At 36.0% G+C, this 15022-nt stretch overlaps 1 protein-coding gene across 4 annotated transcripts in view; it reads right to left on the reverse strand.

Annotated features, from left to right (window-relative positions):
• The window catches only part of LOC113232046 (serine-protein kinase ATM), a 53430-nt gene that overhangs the window by 6197 nt on the left and 32211 nt on the right, over positions 1–15022 (reverse strand). For 3 of the 4 annotated variants that reach the window (XM_026466671.1, XM_026466678.1, XM_026466686.1), the window contains 8 exons: positions 13573–13805; positions 11555–11788; positions 9470–9634; positions 7566–7672; positions 6448–6564; positions 5482–5592; positions 3780–3967; positions 1488–1594 (listed from right to left, as the gene is read on the reverse strand). In XM_026466671.1, the coding sequence (XP_026322456.1) occupies positions 1488–1594; positions 3780–3967; positions 5482–5592; positions 6448–6564; positions 7566–7672; positions 9470–9634; positions 11555–11788; positions 13573–13805 (1262 nt within the window). Of the gene's footprint in view, positions 1–1487; positions 1595–3779; positions 3968–5481; positions 5593–6447; positions 6565–7565; positions 7673–8228; positions 8467–9469; positions 9635–11554; positions 11789–13572; positions 13806–15022 lie in introns of those variants that run through there. The other variant, XR_003310595.1, reaches the window with a different exon arrangement.

Here is a 15022-nt window from a genome sequence, read left to right on the forward strand (position 1 = left end):
TATTGCAATAAAACGGCAATTTCATACTTTAACCCCTAATATTTACAAATTACAACTAAAATTGCTACGTCTAAGTGTTCCAAAAAAGATTCAAAACAAATTATTAATATAAATAATAATAAATATAAATAATATAAATAAATATAATAATATAATGTAGATAATGAAACTTAACTATTCAAGTACTGTAATATATTAACTGTACGCAACAAACTAAACACTGCCCCGTTAATACTCGTAGATGAATATCATAACTTCACAAAGATTATCCCGTACTCTCGTCATATTAAGAAAAATAATCCATCAAAAGAAATTCATACTACCTAAATTCAATGACTATTATGGAAAAAGAAATTGGAAATATTTGTTACCTGCATTAATGAACAAAATGAGGAATTTATATGTAATTATCATAACAATAAACACTATAAATCATACATTAAGATATATTTTATGAAAACTGAAGATAAAACTTTATTTTGTAAAATGCTTAATTGTTATTATATGCCATTCACATATACATGTAAGTGAGCATGTTTTTGTACCTGTCTGGAAGTAATTAAGTTAGTTTTTTAAGATTTTTGATCTATTGTATATTATCTTTACATAAATAGACAGAACTCCTTCGCCGCGTATAAAGCCGGAAGGGCTTTTGTGAGCGAAGCTTGTAATTAGTAAATGAGTATTTTTCCTGTATTTCGGTAAAAAAAAACTGGAAGGTTTGTAAATTAAACTAAATAAGTTCTATTTTGTTTGTTGTAAATGTTGGACACTACATTACATACACTTATCACTTTATATATGTATCAAAATCATTATTTAAGTATTCTATACATATAACTGAATACAACACACTACATTATAGAAATATTTATGTAATTTATTTAAGTTTACTCGTATATTCGCGACACACACGTCCGGTACTCATTCAGTATTAGGGCCCACTGAAAATCAGCGTCACAGCCTTTTCTCGGTGGTGACAATAGCTGAGTGGGATCCTGTTACATACGCCACAGCATGACACTTAATCTAATTGTGTTAAATATTTCATGTTTGCTTTGTTGTTGTGTATGATTTTATTTTTATTCCTTTTTTTTCCACTTATTTTTATTTTAATTTTTTGTTTTAATGTAGCTTCATCTTTTTTTTTATCTTCATTTTATTACTGGGTATATTTTTGTTGTGGCGTAGTAATAAAAGATTTCTATTCTATTCTATTCTATTCTATTCTAAATCATTCCAGAGCGTGCCTTTTAGGTCATCACGACTCGAACATCCGCAATGAATATCAGAATCGAGAAATGCTGATGCTGATATTTTAATTTATGCAGATTATCCGTAGATGCGGATGCTGATATTCGAAACAACCCTACTAGAGACGCAGTTTTTATTGGAAGACTTCACGTGGAAGGGCATTGTTATTTCAATATCAAAAATTTGTCAACCCCTACAAAGTGGAAAACAATTAAGAGAATAGAGAATTATACCAAAATCAATGTGCACGACTTCGGCAGTCTTTTTATCGATGAGAATGTTCTGTAGATGTCTATCTCCAAGGCCCAATATGTATCCCACCATGGACGAGGTGGCCACACTGAAAAATCACAACAGAAGTGCTATAACAACGTTAGTTTAAATATCTACATATAATTTCATATATATTTATTGAGATGTTTTGTGAAATAACTCCACTACTTTTTTTTTAATAACGCACACACTCAACAGCCCCGCACTAGGGAAACCCTGTGTTGCCGGTGCCATGGACACACACACACACAGAGACAACCACAAATTACATCCAAACTCACGAGAGAAATAAATATAGGCCATACAAATATTTCTCCCGACCCAGGAATCGAACCTGGGACCTCAGCGTGGCAGTCTGGCATGGTAACCGTTCGGCCACGGAGGCAGTTGTGTTATGATTATGAATACTAAGATCGAACATTTCGACTTATCTGAAGAACAGAGTCCGATGTGATTATATAGCGAAAAGAGAATAAGTACGTTACGAGAATAATTTCCTTATTCAAACTAAGGCCTACGTAAAGGTGTTTTGAGAAATTACATATCTTATTTCATTTCGGAAATATAAAATAGAACAACGGTAGGTCTGACATCTACAGCGAAGAAGAACGAACGAAATGTACTATGTCCTTCAACTTCAACTTCAACTTTTGTGTCTATGGCTCCGTCGTTTTGCGCGACGATTTTGCCAATGTCAGGGTTGAAAGACATGTGGAGCGGTGGTGAGATAGATTGCCGGTTATTAAAATACTTCGGCGGTTTTTATTCACAATGACGGTTATATATATATTTTAATGACATTACATAAATATAATTTGAGAGCTCATATTATTTTCTTTCTTTTAGAAACATTGTAGGAAGTTTTATTTAGCGGGAAATAAAAAATAAAATCGTTTAGTAAAACAAAGTTAGGCATCGTTTTCGTTCAGTAACAAACTTGACCGGTGTCAGCGTGGAAAATTATCATGGAGGATGGAGAAAGAAAAAAAATTATACGAAAGATAATGGGAGAATACGGGAAGAATGAAGAATATTCATTTTTCTTAAAAATTTAATCTGATCAGAAATGAGAATTTTTCTCCGATTCACATTGTTGGGACAGAAAATTATGAAATGAATGTGGTCGAGCAGAGGTTATTCGCTGAGAACAAGTAGTCTTGTACATAGGTCTTTGTTCTACGGATGAGTCGATTTGCCGAGTCGTCGAAATTATCTTGTGTTTTTGTTATAAATATTATATACAACTGTCTCCGTGGCCGAATGGTTACCATGCCGGACTGCCACGCAGTAGTCCAGATTCTATTTCCGGGCTGGAAGAAATATTTGTATGGCCTACATTTATTTCTCTCATGAGTTTGGGTGCAATTTGTAGTTGTCTATGTGTGTGTCCATGGCACCCGCGATACAAGGATTCCCTAGTGGTCTATGTTGAGTGTGTACGTTATTAGTACTGACTTTTCGGCATTCGTCGCCGCTAGTGACATCTGGAGAGAGATTTTTGAATAACCTTCTCACCACAGCGAATGCCAAAAAGTCAGTGCAAAGATCTATAACAAAAACACATAGGAGAATTTCGACGACTCGGTAACTGGCCCATGGCTCAGATCACCGGGTTACCCCACCGGGTCGACAAAAAATTTTTCTGTGTGTTCGATCTCTATATTCATAATCATAAATCATAATTTCAAAGTTTTTTTTTTAATTCTGCAAGTAAACTTTCTTAAAATTGGTACACTTCTGCAACAGGCGTGCTGACTTATGTCACAATTAGAAAGGACTTAACAAATAGAAATGTGAATAAATTTTATAAATGAATATAAAAAGTAACAAAACACAAATATTTAAAAATTGTCTACCAGACAGAGAGGACAACGTCTGGGTAGTGGTCATGGATTACATTTTCGTCTCGCGTCAATTATAGTACGGAACTTTTTTTATGAGATCAAGTGACGGGACGAACAAGTCGCCCAGCTGGTGATAAGTGACACGCCTGTCCATAACAGTGGCAGTTCTACTCACAACGATCTGAGGGGCACTGCCACTGCGCCCGTCATCCTGAGACATGAGTTGACAAGTCTCATGTGTCTGTAGTTACACCAAGACCCTTACCCTTCCTAACCGGAACGCAGTAATGCTCACATTATTACTTGGCGGCAAAAATTGGCAAGGTGGCAGTACTTCCCTGGACGAACATTTTCACAAGGAGATCTACTGCTACTAAATCTTATGGTGATGAGACTGATGTTATTTACCTTTTAGTGTAAGCCAATCGCCTTTCGTACCACGTCACTGGGTCAAGATAATGCTCGGTAAAGAAATAGTGGAATGCTGGTCTAAATTCTTTCATCAATTTGAGGAAGGCCGTTAATTTCTCCTGATTAGGTCTCCTCTTTTCATAAAGAGCGATTAATTTCTGACGTGCCACTTGAGCTGAAATATCCTGAAACCACACATTTTACGAGTACGGTAATGTCATCCTTGTCTATGATATTTATGTTTATCAGACTATCACTATGAAAAAAAAGACAATTCCATAATAAAGACGCAAGGGCGCGTTCCCACTATGTCGTCACGACAGATAGTCGTGCAGTTTACAGTGTTGTGACTTGTATATTTAAATGAAGTTGTTCACATATAGAACGACACTATTAACTATCGTTCACGATTTTTTTGTCGTTACGACGTCAGACAGTCGTGATAATGGGAAAAGTTAGAACGACAGTCGTCCGATGGTAAATAAAACGTGACGACAGATAGTCGCAACTACTATTGTCGTTACGATTTATTTATCGTTGTCTGCACGTGTTCTGCTCCCCACTCTCCCCTTTCGTACCCCACGCCCTCGCTCGCTTTGCACTAGCGTTGGGTTGTAGCCAGAGACGAGCCCGGGTTTTAACCCGGTGCTTTATTAACGGGTTTAAATCGGGTTAAAACTCATTAATACGCAAAATCGAGGGCAAACACTATTTACGACTAAATATTTATTGTGAATTGAGTTTTGTTCAAATTTAATTATACATATTATTACAAAATATTCAATTCTTAAATAGTCCCAAAATTTTCTCTCATCACATTTCAGTTCATCTATAAACGTTTGACATAATCCTAATGGAATTCTTTTTAATAACATTGGATGTACCCAAAACTTTCTTCTTTCGTTTGCTTCCTTTTCCGCCTTTTTAATAAGTAATTCTAATAAAAATAATAAAATATTCATACATTTCACACGAGTGCGAAAACACACGATTGGCTTCCAAAAGAACATGGAAACAACTAGAGTACATCAAACGACTCTGTCATACAAACGACAAGGCGGCTGCCGTGAAACGATAAATTGTCGTCACTATCTACTGGGAACAGCTAGACACGACTGTCGTTCAACAATAAAATAATCGTCCACGACAGATAGTCGTGATATGGGAACAGGCTAAAGCGACAGTCGTCCAACGATAAATAAAACGTCACGACATAGTGGGAAAGCGCCCTAATACAATTGGTCTGGTTTCCGCCAGTTTTATGCGGTAAAAGTTACCCAGAATCTGTTCAGAGCTCACCTAAAATATGCAAGTTATACGTGACCCGTTTCAAGTTAATTTTTTTAAATATTTGAAATAGGAAGAGGTTCTCAATTAGATTGTTTTTTTTTTGTATGTATGTTATACGATAACTCATTATGTAAACCGATTTTGTTGATTCTTTTTTGTTGGAAAGAGGGTACCTCAGTAGTGGTCCCATTTAAATTTGAAGAAAATGTACCACCTCTAAGGGCGGGAAACTAGGAGATGAATGACTTGTGGTCAGTTTTTTTAGTACTCCGTACTGAGATTATTGTTTTTCAATTTGTTATTAGTACTTGAGCAATCTTTAGTATTCATGGAATATATAATATCATGCGTACAAATAATTGTACCCTTTCATCAACAATCAACAAAGTTATATAAAAATATTACATACCTGCGGGTGGTATCTTGCGTGCGCTCCAGAATTACCCACTAAGTAAGTGCCGACGGGCATGGTCCCTTCACACCATTCCAGCACCCCGGATTTACGAGACATGGGCACCACCTTCGTAAAAGCAAGCTCAATACAGGGAAATGACACTATTTTTCCGGATTTAAATCGCGTATATTTGTTTTTTCAAACAAACCGACGTTTCGATACAGGGACTTATTATTTACTGCATTATTTGCGATTTTGGTCAAGGGTTCTTCCATTATGCAAATATATGCAGGCCTTATTCCGATCTCTGATGATAATCGAATAGAAAACTATATCTATTGTAACATAGGATAATAAGAGCAAGTAGGACCACTCCCGTCTGTTCGTTGCATAAATGCCTATAGTGATATTTGAGAGAGCTCGGAATTGCATATGTAGTGGTTTTCCGTTCGCATAAAAACCACAAATACAACCACAAATTCTTCTGTAAACACATGTATAATACACTTCGCTCGGAGCGTAGGAATGTTTCATTATTTTAGTTGTGCCTACAAGTTGTAAACTTAATTTTATAAAATTAAGGTGTTCATCACAATATTCCGCGCCATATTGAAAAAACCTTCGTTAAATGCAATAAATACTTACGTGTTGATATTATTACACCAGCATCGCGGTTTGGTTTCTTGATCATGGAGTATGATTATGAAATATAAATTAAATGCTAAACAATACTGAATTTAAGGCACTCTTGTTCAAACTACGACAAACGACAATAAACATGTCTACTATTTGGTGTCTTTTTTTTAAACACCCAGAGACCGCTTGCGACGACCTGCGCTATACAACGCAAGTGCATTGCGAGATTATGCGAATGTTTGCGTCCGTATACAGCGTGCAGCCATCGTGCACACATACAAGCTGCGCTGCTGTTTGTATGGAAATACTATACCTGTCTTATTATACTATGCTATATGAATATACCTTGTAAGTACGAATGTTTAATTTGTTTCGGCTGGTAACGGGGTCCTTCTCAATGAGAATGTTGACAATATTGAACACTTGTTGCATCACAGCGTCTTGCCTGAGGTCGTCTTCGCCCTATGAAATTTAAAAAATATCACTGACAAATTGCATTTGTCGATGGACCAATAACCCAAGAGGAATGCTAATCTCCATACTGCAGATCGACAAACGTCAAAATCACATCTTATTTCTAGGTGGCGCTGATCGATAGCCTGGAAGTAGTTTATATATTGTAAATGGCTGTGGATATCAATTAATTCCTCTTTAATTTGAAGTACAAGCAGTCAGTTATTTTTCCTTGTAATAATATTCAAATATTGACCATGAGCTAAAATCATTTTCTGAACTTTAATAAATATGCGTATCAATTGATGGCATTGCGTGTTACAAACTAATTTGTAATTTACCGCTTGCTAATATGGATAGATGGCGCTAATCCTAAACAAAATTAAAGAATAGGCGGCAGTATCCATAAAAATGTGTGCAATAAGCGCCATCTAGTTGATTTGTATGTTATCACTAGAAATTAGAGGAGCTTTGATAAATTGCAGCTCGTCAATGTAAATAGCTACCCAACACAACGTACCATATCCTTTTTATTCAAATTCCGTAACCTTTCCACAATCAGTAATTATGCTTTCCCAACCATTACATTGGATAAATGCGAAGGCAAAACCATAAAATATTGAATAAAAAAAAACTTACAAAAATAGCTATTTGGTACTCGTCGCGACATAATAGTGGTATCAATAGGTACTACAGGCCTATAGCCTGTTGGTCTGTAGCACTTAGGAGCGGTAGGCTTGTAGTACCTTTTAGTATTGGTACTACACGAGTAAGTAACTGAGTGCGGTGAGTGACAGTTTATGTCACAGTTATATCGCGCTGCACACGGGATGATTTCCACAAGATTTTTCTGACGATATTCAATAGCAAGTTGTTTGTTACCTGGGTACCTGCCTTACGATTGAGCAGTAAGGTTTAATAAATATTTCAAGTGTAATTTTATTACGTATAAAATAAATACTATTTGACTTTGACGAGCTTCAATGGTGAAGTAATTTCGAAACACGTACCTTGATGAGAAGAATTCTAGAGATACCATCTGAACCTTTGCAGTTTATTTTCTTCGGACAATTGATTCCTCCAGCCGGTTCAAAGTAGTTTTCGAATGCGACCAATGCTACATAAAGATATCAACGATTAGATAGTTTCAAGGCAGTTGTTCGTCTAAATGGGGAAAAGAAAATTCATGTGTACTACAGCTTTACTGTAACCGCGAGGCAAGTCACGATAAAGGCAACAAATTTCTTTATTTAAAAAAAAATGTTACTTTGATATGATTATAAACTCTTTTGCAAAAAAAACGTGCACTTTAGATTTTTTTCTCTACTTCAATGAAAAAGAACAAGAAATAGGTTTTATTAATTTGACGATATATTGGCATGTTATTTCAAGCATCCTGGCATGATTCTTTACGTTCCAAATTTAAAATTTGAAATTAATAAAAGAAAAATAATGATTATTGTGGTTATTCTAAAATTGCTTTACTAATGGCGCGAATTGCTGAAACGATTTTTAACTGATTACGATATTTTAAAACTTTTTGGATATTTTCTGCAAATTAAACAATTTAATATTTCTTTTTACATTAAATACCACTTTTTGATATGAGTGATAAAGTGATAAGGGCCGGTAAAATTATAGCCCTACTTGAAGAAGGTTGTTCGCAAACTTACGTGTCTCAGCGGCTAAATGTGAGTCGTTCAACTGTTCAGAGGACTTGGCAACGGTATCAAGAGACCGGTTCGGTCAAAAGAAGACCCGGTTCGGGAAGAAAACGATGCACAGAACCAAGAGATGACCGCTTTTTGGTGAGTCAGGCGTTGCGGAATCGTAAGGCGTCAAGTGTGGACCTGAGCACCGTGTTCCTCGACTTCAGTTTGCAAGGAACTGTGCTTCATGGACTCTGGAGGACTGGAATAAAGTATTGTTTTCTGATGAAGCTAGAATCTCTTTGTGTGGAGAGGTCCAATTGAGCATGTCTGGGATGTTCTAAAGAGAAGGGTAAGATCAGCGCAACCTGCTCCACAAAACATCAAGGAGCTAAAAAGAGTCATTGCGGAAGAGTGGGAACGTATTCCTCAAAACGTTATTAAAAACATCGTGGAAAGCATGCCCAGAAGGATTCAAGCTGTGATTTTGGCAAGAGGAGGTCACACTCGTCATTAGGTTTTTACATTTGTAACTATATTTAATTAAAAAAAGTAAAAAAAAATCTTGTCTTTATTGCCGACCACTTTTTATTGTTTGGGCGTGAAAATCGGTTTTAAAGAATCCATCGTTTTTTTTTCTTTTAATTGCCGGAATTCACTTCACGCGCATTAATTTACACGATTATAAGTATACAGACTAAGTCAAAGAAATAAATTTCATTTAATTAACTCAAATCGACTTTAGAACGTAAATTTCCTTAGGTGCCCGTTTTTTTTTGCAAAAGAGTGTATTATTAGGAAAGATCATTAGTTAAGCAGATTTATCCCTTACGTTCTCATTATTCTACGTTGCCAATACAAAGGCCTTATTCAGAGTGGCGGCGAGCGCGTAAGCAGGTGCGGGTGCGTGTAAATAAAATATACGTGGATGCTCGTTGCATTCAGTGGCCGCGCGCGCCGGTGCATGCCTCGAGGCGGACGCGGCGCAGGTGCGCGCGTGTCGCGCGGGTATATCTGTTGGCTCGGTCCGCCTGTACCTTTCACAGTGCTTGGCCTAGTCTGTTTGCGATTTCGATGTGTGGATCTACCCGCTCGTAGCCGCTTCGGCACTGTGAAAGGGAAGACGCCAAGGCGCGCGCGCCCACACCCCCCACCGTGCCCGCGCTTGCACTCTGAATGAGCCCATCGAATTCACATATGAACTTGGCATCAAATGGCATTTACACAAATAATTTAAAAAAATTAACCTCTAAACCGTCACTTACTAGGAATGTCCAAATAATCACAGTCATTTCTAACTGGTATGGTAACAGTTGGTATAGGAATAGCATCTAGATGTCCAAGCCGGTGTATGCGTTCCGCTTTTGGAACTGCCTGTTTTTTGTTTGTATCCTTCGTCTTCGGGGTGAAATTTGCAAAACTTATTATTGCTACAAAGAGAAACATGTAAATAGATAAGATCAACTAAAACTAACACATTAATTACTATATTGATTCACTTATAAATAACAAATTTTAATAACAAAAGGAAGGTAAAATTTTACATATTGCATGACTAATTAGACCATATAGTTTTGGAAGTTCTCACAGACAGCAGTAATGGTCAACGTCAAGGTCAAAAATTATATTTGAAAATAAATCTACCTCCTCCCGTGTAAAGGCTACCTACGTAACATTGGCGGAATTGTGAAAGACACAGAACAAGCCACTAATAAATAGGAAGAAGTTTTGGAAGTAACGGCAGTGAAAAGGCGCTGGCTCAGCGTAAATGCCGCAGTTTTCCACGATACTGGTATTCTGCCAGAACCCTATTAAGAGAGACGCCACTCATCATCTCAGACTGTCCTCCAGCGTTATCATTATATAGTTATTGCGTGGCGTTATTAAATTAAGAAAAGATTATATTTCAAATTAAGCTAATTCCGAGCGCTGGACAAGTCTCCTCACAGGCGAGGTTTTAGGCTATATGGCGGACTATAGCTCACAGGTTTCATCACGATGTTTTCCTTCATCGAAAAACTTATTGTAAATTTTAAAATTAAATTTCGAACATAAATTCCGAGAAATAGAGGCGCGAGCTCAAGTTAAGTAAATTAAGACTTCAAATTCTCACATTTATTAAACTCTGCAACTCATTACCGGTCCAGGAAAAAAGAGGCTTATTGAAAACAATAGAGATGCGAAGGGAAAAGATGTTTGAGCATCATAGAAGGAAAGATCGAAGGAAAGAGAGGCAGAGGAAGACCGAGACGAAGTTATTTAGTTATTAACAATAAATCAAAGTTAGGGATATGATAGCAGAAAAGAGTTGGGTGACAATTACTCCCCCGATAAGAGCCTAGCTGTTAAATAAGAAGGGAAGCTACTTATTACAAATTGAATGAAACAATATGCCAAACAAAACTGATAATCACGTTACTATTGGGAGGATACAATATAAATACCAATGAACAATACCATCTTGGATAATATACCATTGTGAGTCCGTCAATGGCAATGTAAGAAAATGTTTCCAAGAAACAAAAATTTTGCGAGGAGAATAGAATAGAAATCATTTATTCCGTGAAAAGCAGTACACACTCTATATAACTACAATACTGGATTGAAAACAAATGGAAAGCACAATATGCCCCATTACATACAAGTTAACGAACAATACGAATAACGAATTAAAAAATCTAAATAAATAATTACGTAAAGAATAAAAAAAGAACTAAACAGGCAGCGTGTGCGCTGTGCTGTTACGGAATCCGTCATCCACTCAGTTTATTGTCGTCTAAGTGAAAGAGCTACTACGACGCTGTTTTTCAGTAGGTCCAGTAAAAGAAATACACGAGAAACGGAACATAACAGATACATAACTAAATTATACAATTATCATGGGCACTTTTTCGATATAATTAAAATTGTGTTGGTACACATATCTTATTTTAAAAAATTGTAAAATCACTAGGGTAATAATTCTCATAGAAAATATTTAAAAACTAGATATTTGAAAACTTGATTACAATTGAATAAATAACTGATAACTTATTAACAACTAACAAAATGCAAAGTAGCTTATCGTCGAGGATAGTGCAATTACGCGTAACTAGCAATGGATTATGAGTTTCCATTTCGGTAATTTAGTGGTCAAATTAAATCCGCGGAAATGTCGTGGCAACTAAATTAACGTGAATTACGGGGATCTACCGTTATCAGTACAACATAAATCAATGCTTACTCTGCCAAAATTTAAGATCGTAAGTTAAATCTCTCTCCTGTAAAATTTGGTTTAGTGCAGATACGCGCCTTTTACCAATACTACATACGAGGATTTGTACTGTCCCCGACGTTATGCTCTTGCTTACCGTCACACATCTTTTCCATTTGCTCAATAACAGCCGCTAGCGCAGTCTCGCTTGCCAACTGGGTAATCATAGCCTTTGCAGAGACGACACGTGGCTCATTACACTTTGGTCGTGTGACCTGAGGTGCACCATACTGATTACTGCTGGCGTTTAGTATGAATTGGTCCTTATCTGAGTTCTTAAGACTGAACATAATGGGTAAAGTGTGGTGAGGATGGTCCATTGCGCACCGTTCTGTTTAGGACAAAATAAATAAAGAATTATGGGTAAATTAGGCCTACCACCGTGAATGGATATGTTCTGTGATTGACGAAATTAATAATGTGAAAGTGAATATTATCGATAAATCACTTCTCCTTAACAACTGTAAAGTAAGTAGCAGTGTGGGCCGACCTGTGATCGTTTAACGACCCCTTGCAAACCATTTCAGTGCAAAATTGTATATCACTTACATCGGTAACGTACATCACTAACCCATTTAGACGTTCCACTGCTGGGCACGCATCTTTTCTTTAGGGTTTTAGGTCAAAGCCTGACACGCGGATTGCGGGTTGGGGACATCCATCGAGTATGTAACCCGAAATAGAGACGAAATAAGGGCCATATATTCCTGGTAACACATTAGCGATACAGCTTTTATAAAATTCAACTCTCGTTTGCACTGAAATATAGACTTTGAAATATAGAATTGTAATAAAGATACTAACAATGCCGTGCTGTTCTAGTCGGTGGTGTGGGAAAAACAGCAAAACATCTATAATTACCAAACAAACGGAATCACATTTCATCGTTAATGAAATATTAAATATGTGATTTTGAAATTTTCGTCCATTATAGCAAAGCTCAAGTTAACTGGTCGATTTGAAGTGAAACAGTTGACGACACCCGTCAATTGTTTCGAACTCGGGCTAGCCAATCGGAGCGCAGTTGTCACAGTAATGATATGGCAGAATAATTTTCAAACAAATGAAATGACATTTCGTCTCTATTTCTGGTTATATCCTCGATGGGGACATCCCATGTTTTCCAAGGGTTGTGAACCTTCTTCGACACCAAAACTTAAGCTCATAAAATTTATCGTGCATAAATTTCAACCATTTCTTTAATTTCAATTAGGGCAAACCATTAGGCGTTTGAATCTCTATTGCAATGTGTTCGATTGATTTACTTATAATAATAAAATCCTTTATTTATCTCAACACATCAACAAAATACATATAAAAAATAAAAAGTACTTTACACAGAGTTTAGTAACACCATGTAATGGTGAGAGATAAAAAGGTCTGTAGCTCAGTAAAAATGGCGGAGTGTTTTACAGTACCACTCGCTGTAGTAGAATATAGAATATAGAAAAGAAATAACACATATACGATCATATCAATCCAGTTTTAAGATTGCCAGCAGGCAATATATATATTTTAATTACTTTTTCTTTCGACACGAAAGAAAAAGTTTAATTAATAATTAAAGCAAGGAAGTTTTTGATCCTGAAGTCGTGGCGTTAAAGCAGACTTTTATCCTGTGCTAACATTAAATCAGTTACGTATTTAGTTCTTGGTAAACATTCTATTTAACTCTAGAAATAAATAAAATATGTTTTTATACACGATTATAAGTCCCAAATTATTATGTATATTACAATTAATGTGTGAAAATCGTGAAAGTTTAAATCAGTCAGTCTCGTTGAAGAGAATAAGGTACGGAAATTAGCTGCTTTAGCAGCCAATAGTAATGAGTTTAATTATAATATAATATATAATAATAATGCACACACTCACAGCCCCACACTAGGCAAACCCTGTATCGCGGGTGCCATGGACACACACATAGACAACCACAAATAATAAAAAAAACACCCAAACTCACGAGAGAAATAAATGTAGGCTATACAAATATTTATCACGGCCCGGGAACCGAATTCAAGACCTCTGCGTGTTAGACCAGCATGGTAACCGTTTGGCCACGGAGGCAGTTGATATGTGCAACTTAGTTTTTAGCCAGCTGTTTGTTGAACTTACTGATAATCTTCTTTAAATTATTAGCAAACAGAGTCGTCTCGTTGGTCAATCTTGGTGCCAGCTGAGGAAGCACCGTTATATACTTTCGTGAGGGTATCGAATGAAGCAGGTCCTCAAAGTTGCCGTCTTCGGAATCCACAAATTCGAGATCGGTATTATCCAGCCAGAGAGATATCACACGGAAAACGGAGAGGTTATTGCATTCAGATAGTTTCAGAGATATGAGGTAATACCTGTCACAAAGAAATAACAATGTTTAATAACATTGATTAAGCATATCTCAACTGTCGAATCGTTAGCATCACAGCTTGTAAAACATTAACAGAAGTCATAAACATAATTTTTTCTGTCAATCACCACAATAGTTATTTCGGGTGCGCCTCACTTATATGAAAATAATAGAAATAAACTAATTTTAAAACAAATAATATAATTTAATATAATTTTTATTTGGTTGGTTTCACTTCTTATAATTTAATTTCATATAATTTCTCGTTTGATATAACATTCACATTTTATTTTATTTTTTTATATAAAGCTCATATAATATAACATTCATTTCATATATTGTCAATTTAGATATTTTATACATGGTATAATATCACTTTTTAACCGATTTCAAAAAGGAGGAGGTTCTCAATTCAACTGTATGTTTTTTTTTTGTACGTATGTATGTTACGCGATAACTCCGATATTTGTGAACCGATTTTGATGATTCTTTTTTTGTTGGAAAGAGGGTACCTCAGAAGTGGTCCCATTTAAATTTGAAGAAAATATTCGACCTCTAAGGGTTGTAAACTAGGGGATGAATGACTTTTGAGATCGGTTTTAGTACTCTGTACTAAGGTTAGGTTATCGTAAATAATAAGTTTATTTCCGACTCGCCGTGGTACTTGTCTATTCGATACTAGGAGTTCATGTGCCGTGCAATCAATAATTTTAACATTCTATGTAATACTTTTGATTTGGATTCTTTCAATACGGGTGTAATTTCGGCAAGGAGAGCACTGAGTGGGCACTTCTTTGGATTCATAGTGAGGCTTGCAACTCCGGTGGATTTTTATGTTTTATGTAACAAATTAAATGTGCATTCTTAATTGTATTTCTATTTGTGAGAATCCGTATTTGGCTCTCAGTTGTTATTAACACAGATAATATAATACTATACTAGGGCAGATATACAATCTCATTCAAAAAAATATTAGTTTTATTATGATTATTATTAGTTAGTAAGTGCATTTGCTCTGAGCCACTTGGTTAGCGAGTCAAAACCAAATTGAGTTTGTGAAAATATTTGATTCCAACTTGAGGTGCTGAATAATGATTGTATCATCGGTATAAGATATGATCTTGCCACCAGAGAGGGGAAAGAGCGCATAGTTGGTTAACATAGACAAGGAATAGAACTAAACATTCCTAAAATTTTGTTTAAATTTTTTTTTTAAATTTG

The sequence above is a fragment of the Hyposmocoma kahamanoa genome, unplaced genomic scaffold (assembly GCF_003589595.1).
Source record: "Hyposmocoma kahamanoa isolate Upper Pololo Valley unplaced genomic scaffold, ASM358959v1 102, whole genome shotgun sequence".
Lineage (NCBI taxonomy): Eukaryota > Metazoa > Arthropoda > Insecta > Lepidoptera > Cosmopterigidae > Hyposmocoma > Hyposmocoma kahamanoa.